At 32.1% G+C, this 16,835-nt stretch overlaps 1 protein-coding gene across 1 annotated transcript; it reads right to left on the minus strand.

The window, feature by feature from the left end:
* Positions 1-5,561: 5,561 nt before the first annotated feature.
* Positions 5,562-15,879, minus strand: LOC143046851 (uncharacterized). The gene is made up of 7 exons (XM_076219912.1): positions 15,795-15,879; positions 15,571-15,616; positions 13,495-13,743; positions 7,997-8,608; positions 7,280-7,459; positions 6,254-6,466; positions 5,562-5,611 (listed from the first exon to the last, which is right to left on the minus strand). Exons 1-7 carry the CDS (start codon positions 15,840-15,842, stop codon positions 5,562-5,564), a joined length of 1,398 nt encoding a protein of 465 aa, XP_076076027.1. The 5' UTR covers positions 15,843-15,879.
* Between the last annotated feature and the right edge of the window lie 956 nt (positions 15,880-16,835).

The raw sequence follows: 16,835 nt of genomic DNA on the forward strand, positions 1-16,835 counted from the left end.
ACTAATCTAAAGTTCAAAGTTCTATTTGTAAACAATTCAATTTTGGATGTAACAAGTCTTCTGATTGGCTGCAAGTGTTTTGTCTATCAGCTCATAGACATAATTTTGTCATGTGACCGCCATGCCAATTATCCACTCCTTTATAGAATTAAATTATAAGAAATGACTTTGATATTGTTTCTGTCTATTTGAAATAGACACAGGTTATTTAGTGTACCACATTTATTATGTTATTACTTCATAGACAGAAAAAATGTTAGTCATTCCTTGAAAAATATCATTATTCATTTGATATTGACTATATTCATATACATACTAAACATAATCATAATAAAAAGATTATTTTTTTAAAAGTTTTATATTACCAACAGCTATTATAAGTTCTACTGATTTGTGATTTAACAAATGTAGCAAATTTGGTATTAGATGTGGAGAGGCAAAGCCTCTGGACTAAGTACCATAAATTCTTTTATTCAAATAATTAATAAACAGCTGCGCCATGAGCACATGATACGCCCTTCGTCTTGTGTGAGAAATTTTATGCAATAATCATAAATAGTTTCTGAGATATGGCGTGACATGTGTAATTTTTTTTTTTACAAAAAACTCAATAACTCTAAAATGATATTTTGAATCATCACCAAAAAATATACAGATCTTTAAATTAATATAACTAAGAAGTGCGTAAAGTTTTAAGCAATAATCATAAATTGTTTATGAAATATGGCGCGACATGTGAAAGTCCACCTTTTTTTTTACAAAAAACTCAATAAATCAAAATTAAATTTTTGTATCATCACCAAAAAGTATACAGATTTTTAGATTAATATAACTAAGAAGTGTGTTAAGTTTTAAGCACTAATCAAAAATTGTTTATGAGATATGGCGCGACATGTGAAAACCCACCCCCCTTTTTAACAAAAAACTCAATAACTCCAAAATAAAATTTTGAATCATCACCAAAAAGTATACAGATCTTTGGATTAATATAATTAAGAAGTGTGTGAAGTTTAAAGCAACAATCAGAAATTGTTTTTGAGATACAGTGTGACATGTGAAACATACACACCCCTGTTTTAGTTATAAAGTCCTGTAACTCAAGTTTACATCCTATTTTCACCAAAAAGTATACAGATCGTTTGACCATCATAAGAAACAACTGTGTTAAGTTTCATGCAATTTGAATAAGTGGTTCTCAATTTATGGTCCGACATGTGGACGCCTGACAGACAAACGGACGCCAGACATTTGTATACCTTAATACGTCCTGTCAAAATTTTGACAAGCTTATAAAAAGGAGTAAGACTTACCCCATTGGTAATCCAGGAGCTGATATTCAAAGGTAAATTTTTCTATTCCACCTCTGATGACATAATTACAGGTGTCAACATACAGGTAGGAATTCAGGTGTAAATCCAGGTAATCAAAGTCAAGACAGCAATCAATTCCAGTACAATAATCAGGTATATAACAGGAGACTGGGCCTGACAAATCAGAAGGAGACATTGCTGGACATTCTGAAAATAACAATTATGAGGTATTTAACAGGAGACAGGCATTGACAAATTGGGTGGAGCTTTGTTGAATATCTATAACAATAATCAGGTATATAACAGGAGACTGGGCCTGACAAAGCTGGGGGATCCAGCCCTGAACATTCTGAAAATTAAAGAACCTTAGTGAGCACGCTCACATACCCCACGTCCCCACATTGTCATTGGAGAAATTAAATAAGTATAAGAAAAAAAAATTGTATAAGAAAAAATATTGAATAATAATTTCCTGTCAATATACATAGTATGTCCTTATTATCTACAAAATTTCATGAAATTCTGTTGTGTGTTTTCAGAGGAGTTGAGATGACAAACTGTTGCAGAAGTACATTGAAGCAAATAAGTTCAAAGGGGCATAACTCCTAGAAAAAAATTGAACCGTAATTTCCTGTTGATATGCACATCTACATAGTATGTCCTTATTATCTACAAAGTTTCATGAAATTCTGTTGTGTGGTTTGAGAGGAGTTGCGATGACAAACTGTTGCAGTAATACATTAAAGTAAATAAGTTCAAAGGGGCGTAACTCCTAGAAAAAAAATTGAATCGCAATTTCCCGTCGATATGCACAACTACATAGTATGTCCTTATTATCTGAAAAGGTTTCGTGAAATTCTGTTGTGTGGTTTGAGAGGAGTTGCGATGACAAACTGTTGCAGTAGTAGATTAAAGTAAATAAGTTCAAAGGGGCGTAACTCCTAGAAAAAAAATTGAATCGCAATTTCCCGTCGATATGCACAACTACATAGTATGTCCTTATTATCTGAAAAGGTTTCGTGAAATTCTGTTGTGTGGTTTGAGAGGAGTTAAGATGACAAGAAACAGGACTGACTGACTGACGGACGGACGGACTGACGGACGGAAGGACGGACTGACGGACGGACGGGTCAAAAACATTATACCCTCTGCAACTTTGTTGCGTGGGGTATAATTACAATAATCACTGACAGGTGTATAACAGGAGACTGGACCTATCAAATCTGATGGAGACCGTGTGGAACATTCTAAAAATTACAATAATCACGTATATAACAAGAAACTGTATGAATTTCCCATAGGATTCTATGTTAAACTAGGTTCTCAGGTTGCGGCCATCTTGGATAATAGGTTGGATTCAAAGTGAGAACACTTGATCAACACCTCATTAGGAACATTAATGCTGTGTTTGATGTCATTCCATTCAGGTTTGTAAAAGAAGTTTAAAATGTAAAAGTTTATGACGACGGACGCCAAATGATGAGAATAGCTCACTTGGCCCTTCAAGCCAGGTGAGCTAAAAATGTGTTCATAACAGGAGACAGGGGCCAAAAAATCTGAAAGTCAATGCTCAACATTCAAAAATTACAACAATCCGGTAGATAGCTAATTACAGGACTTGACAGAAGAGTTTGAGAGTGCTGGACATTCTGAAAATCATTATTACCAGGCAAATAAGGAGATATGGATACAGGAAAATGAGAATACACTGTCAGAATTTTTAAAAATTGTAAACTATTATTAACCAACTTACTACAATATGTATAGAAATGCCCATGCTTTATAAAAGGAAAATTTCGACAACTGGTCATTATGAACGGAGAAATTGCTACAGCCAGTCATTACGAAATCTCAGTCATGCATTACCAAATCATACCCGTGCATTACGAAATCACAGCCATGCATTATGAACAGATGGAACGGGATATCGATTAAATGTTGTTTATTTCTTTAAATAAGTGACAACTTTTTATAATGTTTTATTTTAACTTAATATAAAAAAAAAGTTTAATTTAGTAACGGCTTGAAACGGAAATATTTCACAGCCTTTTCGAGTACGACTTTCGATTATTATCACTGTTTCATTTCCGTTGATCAATCGAACGCAGAAAGAGTAAGAATAGTTAAACTGTCTGATTTATTCTTCCCAGCTTCTTAATATTTGCTAGATGATATGAATTGTAATAGCATAGAATTGAGTACTTGGATGAGAAATCAGAAATTACTTCTGACAATGCTGACCATGAATCCATTGTGAATGCGAAAAGACAAGTTCAGCTATGAATTCCTGTATGATGTATCTTCTTTACGTTAAGATTCTTACTCTTTGTTTAATCGAAGAATTAAAACCTTTTACTAAAAGTGTTATGAACTGGCATTTTCTGTATTGGTCCTGTTATAAATTCATGGTTTAATAGGTGTATTTGGATCAAGACTCGAAGACTGTTCTTGAATGGACTTGATTACAGTTGCCTTATAGTTGGTTAATAAAAGTATCAATATATGGACTTTTTCATATTTGGCCCTGTAAAATGCCCTTGGTATTAATAATTTGACTAGGAACGTTATAGTATTATTGACTAAGTATATATCTTAAAATACTTCAACATTTTTATTATCATGACTTACTGTTATTCCACCCATTTACAGCTGGGCTATACATATCATCACTTCTGTTACATGATGGGTTTTTCAACATAACATCGAGTCCTAGCTGTTCCAGTAGAAGTGTACGGAACTCAGTCTTCAACTGGCTCTTTATATCTGTTCCCACACGGTCTGCCCATTCAGAAAGTGAAAACTCTGAAGAATATATTCAAGAAATTTGTTGTTAGATTTTCATAGCATTAATTGTGAATTGATGCCATAAAAATGGGTGATGTTATCCAATCAATATGAACGTTATAAACGATGTTGCATTAGAATTAATCTAACACATCCCAACTATTCTATAGACTTGAGTAAGTTAGTGAAGCATGAAAATGAGGTCAAGGTTAACTGCTATAAGCCAGATGGAATTTCAAACTTTAATCTTTATATCTATAAACACAATTTGGCTTGTCTAGGTCTTCCACACTTGAACTATAATACTTTGTGAACTTAGATATCCCTGCCATTTTCATCATGTTAACTATAATTCTTGTGTCTCACATTCTGAAGCATTCATCTCAGGTAAGATAAACTCCTACAATATTTAATTATATCTACCCAATCACAATAGTTCCCCAGTGATTGAGAAACAGTAACTATCCAAGTGTTAATAATGCCTTATACTTTTACGCTCTCTCTTCTTATTTCTAACTTAACAATCTTCACTGAAAGAAAAGTGAAAGTAGACTTGCATAGTTCAGTCAAGAAATAAATATTTTGATTGACCATCTGTTCTACCTTTGAAGTTATAATCAGCATACAAATCACAGATAGGTTGGGGAATCTCTGTTCCATCAAATATCTTGACATCAGGAACACAACTCTCTTCAAAGCATGCTTTGGCTGACAGATACACTACAAACTTTTTCATCTCAGCAGGCTTCTTTATGACAAATCTAAAACAAAATTTCACCAAATGTAAATCTGATAGTTTCAAAATAAATCTGGCATATTTATTATGCTACCTAGCCCTAACCTGTCTCTAGTGATGGTCAAGGTAAAAATATTCGAAAGTCCAAAACCTAATTCTATCTTTGAAGAGATGATAAAATTAAAATAAAAAAGTTATTCATAAATATAATATCTTCCCACGTAAAAATGAGTATAAAATGCAAGAATTATTCCTGAATTAAAACAACTTACGTTTCATATTATTGTTAGAAAAATTATAGTTGCTTCCTGTTTTCTTTCATGTAATAACTTAATCTAAAGCTTTTCAGTCTTTCATTGTTTCAAGACACTTTTTTTTCTAATATCAATCATTTTAGAATACTTTTAGAAAGAAAAACTACATGAAAGCTTAGTCTGGACATTTTTATAGCAATTCAAAATAAATAACAGTTCACCTTCAGTATGGTAATGACTATAATATACCTACACAAACTGATAGACTAATTTTGTCACAACAACATTAAAGTGGACAAAAATCATTTAGGATTGTAAGTATGTTTTATTTTATCACCTGACACTTTCACATTTGGACTAAACAATTTGTTCAAAATTCTGACCAGTTGAACAATTTGGTTTAATAAAACAAATTGCAATTTGGTCAAAATTTTGAATAAGTTCCAATAGTTGGACAGTTAAGTCACTGTAAGAAGCTTACTGTAATTGCAAAACACCACCTGCAAGGTTTATCTTTTCTGTTTTTCCTATAAAATATAAATATTGAGAAATTTTAATAACTACAAATTGTAAGTCAATGTATTTTTTCCCCATTAAACAAAACCATAAAGAAATCCTGCATATAGGGATAAAACATATATATATGGCTCATCCTTTTCAGATACAATTCACCTTCAAGAAGATTCATAAATCCTCAGCTGAAAGTGACTAAGGACAACATCAGCTTGTGTTTAATATGTGAAAATCTTATTGGAATGAATGGAAGGAAGGATGGAAAGAAGAACAGAACGATGGTCGAGGGTAACACAAATCTGGCCTGACATTTGCATATGATGATTCTTTTATAATCTACAAAGTCTGAAACCATTCAACTAAAAATGAATTTACATAAAAGATGGACAAATTATCAATAGGTCAGTACAATGCCTCTACATTTTTTTTTTTGATAGGACATCAATAAAAGCTGACCAACATGATATAGCAAAGAGTGAAAGTGGTGTCATTATACCAGTGAGGTATTCAAAACACTCAATCAATTTCAGAAGACTTGTAAAAAAAAATTTGGTGGTAGTGCACATTGCATTTTTAGCATATCCAGTGGTAACATGATGCTTCAATTTTGTTTTAACAACAGAAGTTACTTTTGAATATGTGTATCAAAAACATACCCCATTCATAATTGATAAGCTGGATAGTTTCATTAATTGTGTTGACACCATAGTTTAAGGTATATTCACATGGGTCAATGATGAAGAAAGGATGTAATGTTACATCTAGAAAAGGAATTTCTATACAGCATTCTATTCCAGTACAGGTATCCTTAAAATGGCAAGCCATCTTGTCTGGTAGCTCTGGTTTATCAAGTATTCCTAATGGACACTCTGAAATAGATAAAAACATGTAAAATCCCTGGTAGTTCTTAAATAACTTATGTTATCAAAGCACATATTGTCTTGTTTATTCATATAATAGACTTAGTAAGATATATCCATGACCGTTCTCATATAAGTGCTTATCTGACAACTATATATAGACAAGGACATGAAAGAACATGTGTATCTCCTTTAACAATTACTGACAAGACAATATACAATTACGTCCCGTTGAAGAGGTGAAGCAGGCGAAGTGAAATAACTATTGAGGGTTGACAATTTTGGATATTCATCAATTCTAAGTGGCCACAATTGTTTTATTATACCAAACTAACAGTAGAAGGGCATTTCAAACACTTACTAGTCTATATTTTTAACATAACACACAGACTGACGTTTGAAAATACATTTGTGTTTGATTTTTCTCGAATTTACAACAAAAGTAGAATCTTTTTGTAAAATATTGATGGCCCTGAAAAGGACCGTTTATAAATGATATCATCGGCTGCTGGCACTCTCAGCTCTATTTATGTCCAATGCCATATTTCCTCGTCTCTCGATTGGCTTCCAGTGTCACGTGAATGCTGCCATTTTGTTTATTTACGTCTGTGACATTTGCATGGGAGGTAACTCAAGTACAAATAAACAAGCTGAAAAGGTTATTCACCGGTGAATAATAGGGTTATTCACTGCTGGTGTAAATTTTTATGGTTATTCGTCCTTCCTTGCAATTAAATGAAAATTAACTAAATTATTCCATGTCACATGCTTACGTTTCACCCAATAGAATTGTTTTAAATATATGTAAGGTATAATAATTACCATTATTCCATCCTCCAACATTTGGAGTAAAGGGTTTTCTCTCCTTGTCACACTTTGGTTCGCTGAAAAAATCTTCCAGGCCGAGTCTTTTTAGTATCAGTTGTTTACCACCTTCCTTCACTCCATCCAAAACTTCCATACCAGCTTGTTTTAACCAACCAGAAATGAAAGATGAAACGTCTGAAATAAATATAATTTGATTAATATAATTTTATTTAATAGTAAAAAAAGTATTATGTTTTAAACAAAAAATAGCAAATTTGAACTTTGAAAACTTACTGGCAATTTCAGATAAAGCATATATATAAAGCATGGTAAGTTAAAATTGTTTCTGAATTAACTTATACATCCATCTAGGATATACCTTATCTTTCTTTGTCTGACATTACTGGACATCACAAAGATTCCCGTAAAATTATGACATCATAATAGAAAATATCTGATACCACAACAGAAAAGTAATTGTTGTAAGACTTCACTAGTTAAAGTGCTACAGATGCTCCCATAAACAGGCTCAGATTTCTAAATAACTATGTGTGTAAAAACAGAACACAATCTGTATTATTCTTTGCTTAAATCTGCACAGTTTAGATATCTGAAACAGGTAAGCAATTAATAAGTAAGACTTGCTTGCACAAGTTACTGTAAAATCTTCTTTTTGAAGGTTAATTTTTTTTTTTCCATAAAAAATACTGGATAAAAGTTTTTGATATATACCTGCACTGCATTTAATAGATTGAATAATAATTTCTTCAAGGCTTGAATGTAGATTCTCATAAGTTGTATTGATGAAATGATTAGGATCCTGTACAACAGATAACAACTCCGTCCTGCTAATACCATCCCCTATCCCCACGGCTATGATTGTAACACCATTATTTCTACAGGTATTTACTCCTGTCTGAGTGCTCCCTCTGTTAGACTGACCATCTGTCATCAACACAACATAATTCTTTACATCTCCTCTGTCACCCTTACTGGAAACAAACATGTTTTCACACACATATCTCAAAGCGTCACCAATATCAGTATTTTCTTTTTTGTTGAATGATGTTTCCCTTATACTCTGAAGTACTGTTTTTCTTTCAAAACTGGTATCCAGGTCAAAACTTGTTCTAGAGGTACCAGTTCCACCAAACATAGACATTCCAACGTGAATCAGATTTTCACCTATGGCTAGCTTGCCTGTGGCCTCTGATATAGCTTCCAATGACACAGTAAAAACATCTTGGTTGACATTTCCAGACTCATCCAAAACAAATATAATATCCGCTGGCATTGCAGTTTCACAGTCTAAAATATCAAAATATTTTTTTTGGAAAAAGTGTACTAAAACATGTATAAAATTCTTTTAAACAAATTGTTCTATTACATGTTAAGGCAAGACATAATAAAAATCAAAGCCTTAAAGGCTGTAAAAGCAATTGCTGCCATGTTAATGTTTGGGGACTTTTATTTTTCATCCACATATATACAAGAATTAAACCTGACATGAGTGTTGTCTAGTTAAAAGTAAGAAGGTTTTAACTTTATATAAATAAAAGACTTTAGCAGAAAGTCATTTTTAATATGTTTTATATTTCACAAGGAGACAACACGTTTACCAGGCTAAAGTTGGGGTCAAATATACATGTGCTGAAACATATAACTCAAAAAGAAATCATCATGGATTATCCCCTGGTAGTGTTTGTAACTTCCTTGGCAATAATTTCCTTCATTGATTTAATTTTAACAATTTTCATTATTAATTTATATTTAACCATTAACACAAATGATTAAGTTAAAACATTTCAACTTTCCAGACGCAAATGTTAAAAAACGGGAAAGAAATAAAATATCTTACAAGACATAAACATGTAAAGAATAAATGTATATTTCAGCTTAATAAAAATATTTTCATAATGTTACTTTGTCATCATTTTTAAAACTAAGTTCCAAACATTATTGCTCAGTTGATATGTGTCCTTCTGATGCGGTACGAGCACAGGCACTTGTTTCTATCCATAGGAAGGTCGATTATCCATATAAATAGTTTTATATGGATAGTCGACCTTCCTATGGATAGAAACAAGTGCATGTGGGTACGAGATAACTACAATTCTCATGCAATCCCGAAAAGGGGGGTCATCACAGACAAACATGACATTAAATCATTATCACTGAACTAGTATATATATTGTATAGGGGCCAGCTGAAGGACGCCTCCGGGTGCGGGAATTTTTCGCTGCATTGAAGACCTGTTGGTGACCTTAATTCTGCTGTTGTATGTTTTTCTATGGTCGGGTTGTTGTCTCTTTGACAAATTCCCCATTTCCATTCTCAATTTTATTATACGAACAAGAACAAACAGCTCTACGTTGCTTTGATATTTATCAATTTTTAGGAAACATTGCGAAAAATGATCTTCAATATTTCGAAAACATGTGAAATAAAATTGCTAACACGGTGGACCGTCGAGTGTCAACAAACGTAGTAGACTTGTTCACTGAAAAGACGAGGATAATGGTTTCATCTGACATTTGTTATGCAAACCCAGTTTTGATCATGATATTTAAAAAGACGTACTTTTTTTCAATCTATGTATTAATAAACTAGAAAATTCCAAATTGTAAATATCTCTTCATCTGGACCGACTTGGCATCTACTACGTTTGGACGGGTCCATTTCATTAGTAAGGTGATCGATAAATATTACGGAGTTTTGACAGAAAAGGAAAACGAACTTATTGCTATGTGTTTTCAACAAGGGTTTCGTTCCGCTAAATTATTTGCGCAAATAAAGTTTGTCTATTTTTGGATTACAGGTAATAATTTGACACTACGCATTAACCTGTGTAGTGATTTTGATTTTACAACAAATGTATGAATGAACGAGAATTTTATGAATGAACAAGAGCACCTGACCTCTTAAAGAAACACAAATTAAACATAAAAAAACGTATTTATTAGGAGATAATTCAGTTAAATTTTCAATACTAAATCAACAACTGAAATGAATCCATATTTTGTTGAAACATCGTACGAACGGCGGAAAACGGAATCGCATTTATAAAAATGTACTTTTTTTCACTCGGACTTCTATGTTATTTGATAGTCAAACGGTTGACCCTTTAAATACAAAAATACATCTACAAGAACATATTCTGAAACTTCTTAAATCCACTAACTTTTTTTTTAAAGTTTCAAGCTATGTATTGCATTAGAAAACATACATAGGTGTTAAAGAATGACTGACCAGGAGCCTGTTTAACAAAATACTATGGCTTGATCTGGGAGGAGTCTCTGATCTGGGTCACAAAGATGGCCATACGCGACGGCATAAAAGCAATTGCTTTAAAAACCAATTAAATTGTATCTTAATAAATTCAACAGTGTGTAAAATCTGAGATGAAAATTGAGAAAAATAGCATGTCTATTTCTGTTGAAAGATAACTCCTTTCACCCCCAAAAAAGAAACATGTTTGTCAACTATCACCAGATGTGACATGCAACTTTAGATGAATCCTTCCAGGAAGAGTTGAAAGGCTTTACAAATTAAAACACAGAAAGAAAAAAAAATAAACTGAAAAGACTTAAAAAATATATATCTCTTGACACCAGTGGAAAAAAAGGGCTGGCAGAATTCGTTTTTTTTTTTTATTTTCAAAGGCAAACCTGGAAAAAGTCTTATCAGGTTCTGGAATCTGATCCACTTGTATTATATTTATCTCTGTTTTTGGTTCACGTCCATTTGTTGAAGACTTTTTCGTCGGTAAGATATGTTTTCATTTGGTTAAACACAACACTTGTTTACAATTTTTGGCTTAAAGCAAATACTTGAAAAAAATTACATCTCTGTCAAGAAAGTAGCAGATGAAAATATATTTGCCCAATTTCAGTGAAAAAGGTTTAAAGCTATGGTAGGCTCTTAGGAATATTCAGGTTAACATACATGTTTGTACCCAATTTCTCAGTAGGTTTATTCACGAAAAAAAAATATTTTCCTTTTATGACTTCATTTCTTTGCAATATATAAACGTTATACAAATAAATGATAATCCAAAATCTAAGATATTCACAAATACCTTTTATCCAGTCATAAAAATCTTGGGAACAGACAGGAAATTTTTGTTGTTTTAAGATGTGAATTCCTCCATCAGGAGCACAGAATGATTCACCATCAATAGGAAAACAGATGATGATCTTGGCATCTATGATGAAGCCCTGACCGGCTGTCATCTTGTCAAGTGTATACCTTAATAAATTCAAAACAATATATGAAGATCACAGCTATTATAAGCAGAAGAAAATTGGAAGATTTTATAACTTTTGGAATTCTATGGACTGAAAAATATCTAATTGAGAAAAACTGTTAATAACAATATGACACTAATAATTCAACATCAAATATTTCTATTCTAATCTAATTAACTAAAAAACAAAACCATATCAAATGTTGAAATAGCACGAGTATGTACAATTGTTCCTATGAAAATGAATGAGTCCACAGTACCATAATGTGACAACCTTGTCCTGTATAGATTTCTTTCAGTAAACTCTATCCCTAAGCCTACCTGTTTCTTGTATGCAAAATTAAATTGTATTTTAACAGCTTATACGAGGGAAGTGCTGCCATTTACTGTTGGGTGTCAAATGGTTATTTTCAGCTACCGTTGGCGTCAAATTCATTAAAATTTTACCGTGATTCGTCAAAATATTTTTACTGTGATTAGTCAGAAGTCTCCAATAATTATCGTTACCGTTATTTTTGGAAAATATTTAACGTGATTCGTCAAAATCATCTGATTGTTTCATTGTCTAATAGAAAGTGCACATTTTATCGTCATGCACCAATGATTACTGTTAACGTCATTTGGCTAGAATTTATACTGTTATTCGTCATGAAGGTACCCATTACAACTCTCATATATTGTCTTATTGAGTTAAAATACTCGCTACAAAACTTACTCAATAGAAACAGGTGCCGGATCACCATTTCCTATAGACAAAACATTTTTTTCACCTGTAATAAATTTTCAAAAAATAATGGAATACATTGAAATAATTATTTTTCTTTTACACAAAACATAGCATTGCAATGAATGTAGTCAACATCAATGCATGTTTAGTTGTTATCAACATTGGAAATCGAAAACAAAAAACTGAAAATTGCTGTAACAATTTGTTTGCTTTAAATAATCAATTTTTTTCTAACTATACTGCAGAAATTTATTCAATGTAACCACTGTAAGAAAATATAATAGTAGCAGAATTAATTACTCACTTTTGGATACTGTATATTCAAAAGTTATTGTGTGTATTTATTATTGTTATTGTTGGACAACCAAGACAAATGTTATCATATCATGATTTCAGAAAATGCTACATACAAATAATGCAAGGAAAATTTAAAATACAATTTTTTTGTATGACACCATTCCCCTTGCAATTTTCCAAATAATAATAACATTGCAAAATTTTTTGAATTTCCAGTATTTCAGTTTTAAACAAAAAATTTAGAATAAAAGAGGATTTTTCATTCCCTAATGTTTATTTTTTGCTTAAATTTTGGATGGTGACATTTCTAAACACCCATGGTCCTTTATCCTGTTGATACTTATATTTGGTATTGCACTTGAACATGTCATTCTCAGACTGCTTATGTTGTCTTAACTATTAAGCTGTTGGAGGTGTACTGATTAACATGAGTCTGGGAGAACATGGTTTATTTATGAGTTGAAATTGGGCTTTGAAGTAGTTTTCGACACTATGAGTACTTTGTCTCCATTATTTATTTTTTTTGGTACTTAGTACCAATCTGATGAGCAAATCCTTTCCCTATGATTTTTAAAGTTTGCTCTTTTGTTGTGCTGTCATACCAACTTCCAAGGTTATGAAAGGGTTAAGTGCTCACTAACATATTTAACCTCACCATATTCATTAAGTGCCTGTTCCAAACTAGGAACCTGGAATCAGTGGTTGTCTGTGGTTCATATGGCGGTCATATTATTTTTTTTGTTTATTGTTAAAGTATATATCAGACTTGGTTACTTTTTTTTAGAATTCTCTAACATTTTGCCCTACATGACTCTAATATAGGTTACTATATGGACCAGGTCCTGCTTATTGTTGAGGGCCATAATGGAACATTTAATTGTTCATATCTTTGTCCTTATGCTTATTAGGGATGACCTGCATTTTTTTGCCTAGCTTTCAATAACATAAAAGATTTATTACCCCAATTGTAATCCAGAATATATTTATGGTAGGTAAATCCTCCAAATCTGGCATCAACTTCAAAGTCACAAGGTTTAAATTTGAACCAGAATGGTATATGGAAGGTCACATCCTCATCACCCAGCGGAAGTTGGAATGTTAAGTCTATGCAGCAATCCAAACCAAAACAATTATCTGTCATCTCACACTGTAACATAGTCCTGATGCTGGCTGGTAGGTACTTCTGTGGGTTAATAGTTACAGGACAATCTGAAATATATGTAATAATAATATAAAAACATCACATGTTAACATTGTCCTGATACTGGTTGGTTGGTATTTTTGTGGGTTAATAGTCACAGCACAATGTGCAAAGACAAAACCATACCTTGTATAATCTTCATGCTGCAGACTTGAAGTGTTAATATTTATATTTATCATTCTTAAACATGACGTCCTTCAAACGCTTTGAGTACACACCCGTGGTAAAATATGAATATATTGTTTGGGCTGTTCCGATCGTACTCCCACGTCAAATGCTTTTTATGAATGAGCTACCTGACGTCATAGAACTATGACGTCAGAATATAAGCATTTTACGGGAAAATACACGCTTGTGAAACTGAAAATCATCACAAACGAGGAAACGTAAACAAACGATGCTAAAATGTGTTATATAAGCCATTTTTTTGTATACTTAGAAGACATATAAGTACAATTGTGATTTAGATTAATCCATACCTATCTAAATATTTTATTGTAAATAGTTTAAGCATGTCGCTTATTCAGTTTGCTCCGTTCTTTTACGTCAATTAAATAGTGCGTTTATTTATAGGAATGGCAAATAATGCCTTCACCTAGAGCGCTTCGATCCAAAACAATTGCCGCATTTGTCCTATTAGAATCGAAATAATTCATGGGGGCTTGTCGATTATATTGTAATTTTACCACTGGTTGTCCCTTTATGCTAATATTTTACCTCTCTCTATCGCTCAGGGTAAAATATTTGTCATAAAGGGCCAACCCGTGGTAAAATCACGATATATTCAAGCCCCCATGAATTATTTCTTAATTATATCATCAATGAAAATTTTGACTGTATTATCTCTTCCTCTAATTCATATATAGTTTTTCCAATTTACAAGAAATGTTTCTAAGCAAAAACATGTTAAATCTCATCACATGTAAAACTGTCAAGCTGCTAACTAAATATAAAGGTTCAAAAAAAGTTTGACTAAAAAAATGTTGAAAGGACAGAAGGACCAACCAAGACATAAAAACAGATGAACAAATGGATTGAAAGAAAAAAATTGAAATATAGCCTCAACTTAGGAGTTGGGATTTAATATGAAATCAGTTGATTTTGTGCAAATAATCTCAAGAACAAATGATAAATTTCAATTTTCTTTCATGCTGACTCATGTTAGCCAGAAATAAAAAAAAAAGGGAGTTTCTCTTTTCTAAATGGGCATAGTTCTTGTTTGTTTCAAACTGATCTTCTGTGTTTAGTACCTGTTTAATAGTACAAACCAACTTGGCTATACATTGATTTGGTGGAAGGTTCTTCCTGTTAATTCTTTTTAATACAAAATTATCAATTTCCTGAGTTATCAAGCAGCATAAATAATACACCTTATTGCTATTTGTCCTCTATTGATGGACATCATAAAAGTTCCTGTAAAATTTTGACGTCACAATAGAAAATATCTGACACCACAATGGAAACGTGATTGTTGTATGACATCAAAAGTTCAAGTGGGACAGATTTCCAAATAGCGATAAAGTGTATAAAAGGTTGAAATTTAATTTTTTGTTATTGGAACATGATCTGTATTAGTTGCCCCTCACTACATCTCTCTTAATCATCAAGAAACTAAACATTGTATCTTTTTTCCTCTATCAAGTGTTGTTACTCTGTGGATACAAGATCTAGAGTGAAATCAGTCAAGTTCAATGTTGATTCTGTATAAATTGGTTTCTAACACTTAATTGGACTATTCTGAAAATCTGGACATCCCTACTTTGCAAAGGGATTTCAGATACAAAGATAATAGAAGACTTTAATCCAGAATGTTAAACAGAATAAAATTTTGATACCTTGTGGTCCTTCTTTAACTTTACATGGTCCTGTCTTGAAGTGTTTCTGCAAAGATAAATAAAGAATATACAAACAAACAAGAATCTAACCAGGATGATCTATAGTTTCTGACATCAAAATCTTTTTGACTCTCGGATAGTTGTATCATTGGCATTTATACCACATCTCCTGATCCTTGTATTAAATATCATTTTAATCATTTAACATTAGTAAGAGTACTTACATCAAGTCCAAAGACTTTTAGTACTAAATCAAAAGCATCTTCCGTCATTTTACCTCCAATTGATTTCACTAAATCTGGTATAGACTCTCCTTTAAAGATAAAAATGATAGTTACAATTAAATTAAATCAAAGCATTTGAAATCAAATACAAGAATGTGTCCCCAGTACACGGATGTCCCATCTGCACTATCATTTTCTATGTTCAGTGGACCGTGAAAATGAAAGACAATCTCTAATTTGGCATTAAAATTAGAAAGATCATATCATAATGAACATGTGTACTAAGTTTCAAGTTGATTGGACTTCAACTTCATCAAAAACTACCTTGACCAAAAACTTTAACCTGAAGCGGGACAGACGAACAGACGGACGAACGAACAAACGGATGCACAGACCAGAAAACATAATGCCCATAAATGGGGCATAAAAATCTTTTTATTTATGAAAGCTTATTTTTTTTCTTACTTTTTACTAAACTATATTTTTTCAATTCATATATTAGTATCACAGGAAACTTCGCTCAATGTCCTATTTGAAAAATTCAGGTTAGATTAGTATTTCAGTGCTAAAATGACCTATGATGTTGGCGCTCAAATTACTCTATGTGCATTGTTTATTTTCACTCAAATGTCCAAAGACATAACATCTATGTGTCACTGATGAAGGTAATTTTTACCTGTAAATAAAAAAACTTGTGTAACTATTTGGCTTTATTTGACAATTTTGGTGTCAAACATACTATCAATAAATGTCTTTAATCTCAGAGTAACTGATGTTATATAATAGAAGCTCTGTGTATTTGAAAATACTTGATAGAAATTTTGAACTACTCCCTTTGTTTTACTAGCAGGGCCTTAACTATCTTTTAATCTAATTTTAATAGTGTTTGGCATTGCCAAAACATGACTTCACAAGTTTTCCTTACCTGAGAATGTAAAATTTTCATTACAAATAGGAATAGGTATTTCATGGTCCTCTAAATACATCTCGTCAATCACACAGTCACCTTCAAAACATATTCTCAAACCAAAATCTAGCTTA

The sequence above is a fragment of the Mytilus galloprovincialis genome, chromosome 9 (genome assembly GCF_965363235.1).
Source record: "Mytilus galloprovincialis chromosome 9, xbMytGall1.hap1.1, whole genome shotgun sequence".
In the NCBI taxonomy this organism is placed as follows: domain Eukaryota; kingdom Metazoa; phylum Mollusca; class Bivalvia; order Mytilida; family Mytilidae; genus Mytilus; species Mytilus galloprovincialis.

Bases quoted from the DNA above. Each gene is read 5' to 3' on its own strand.
- LOC143046851 (XM_076219912.1), bottom strand. From the start codon at position 15,842: ATGACGGAAGATGCTTTTGATTTAGTACTAAAAGTCTTTGGACTTGAT. The intron at 15,617-15,794 runs GTAAGTACTCTT...TTATCTTTGCAG, and splicing joins TAAAAGTCTTTGGACTTGAT to AAACACTTCAAGACAGGACC. The intron at 5,612-6,253 runs GTATGTTTTTGA...TATATTTTATAG, and splicing joins GCTTATCAATTATGAATGGG to GAAAAACAGAAAAGATAAAC.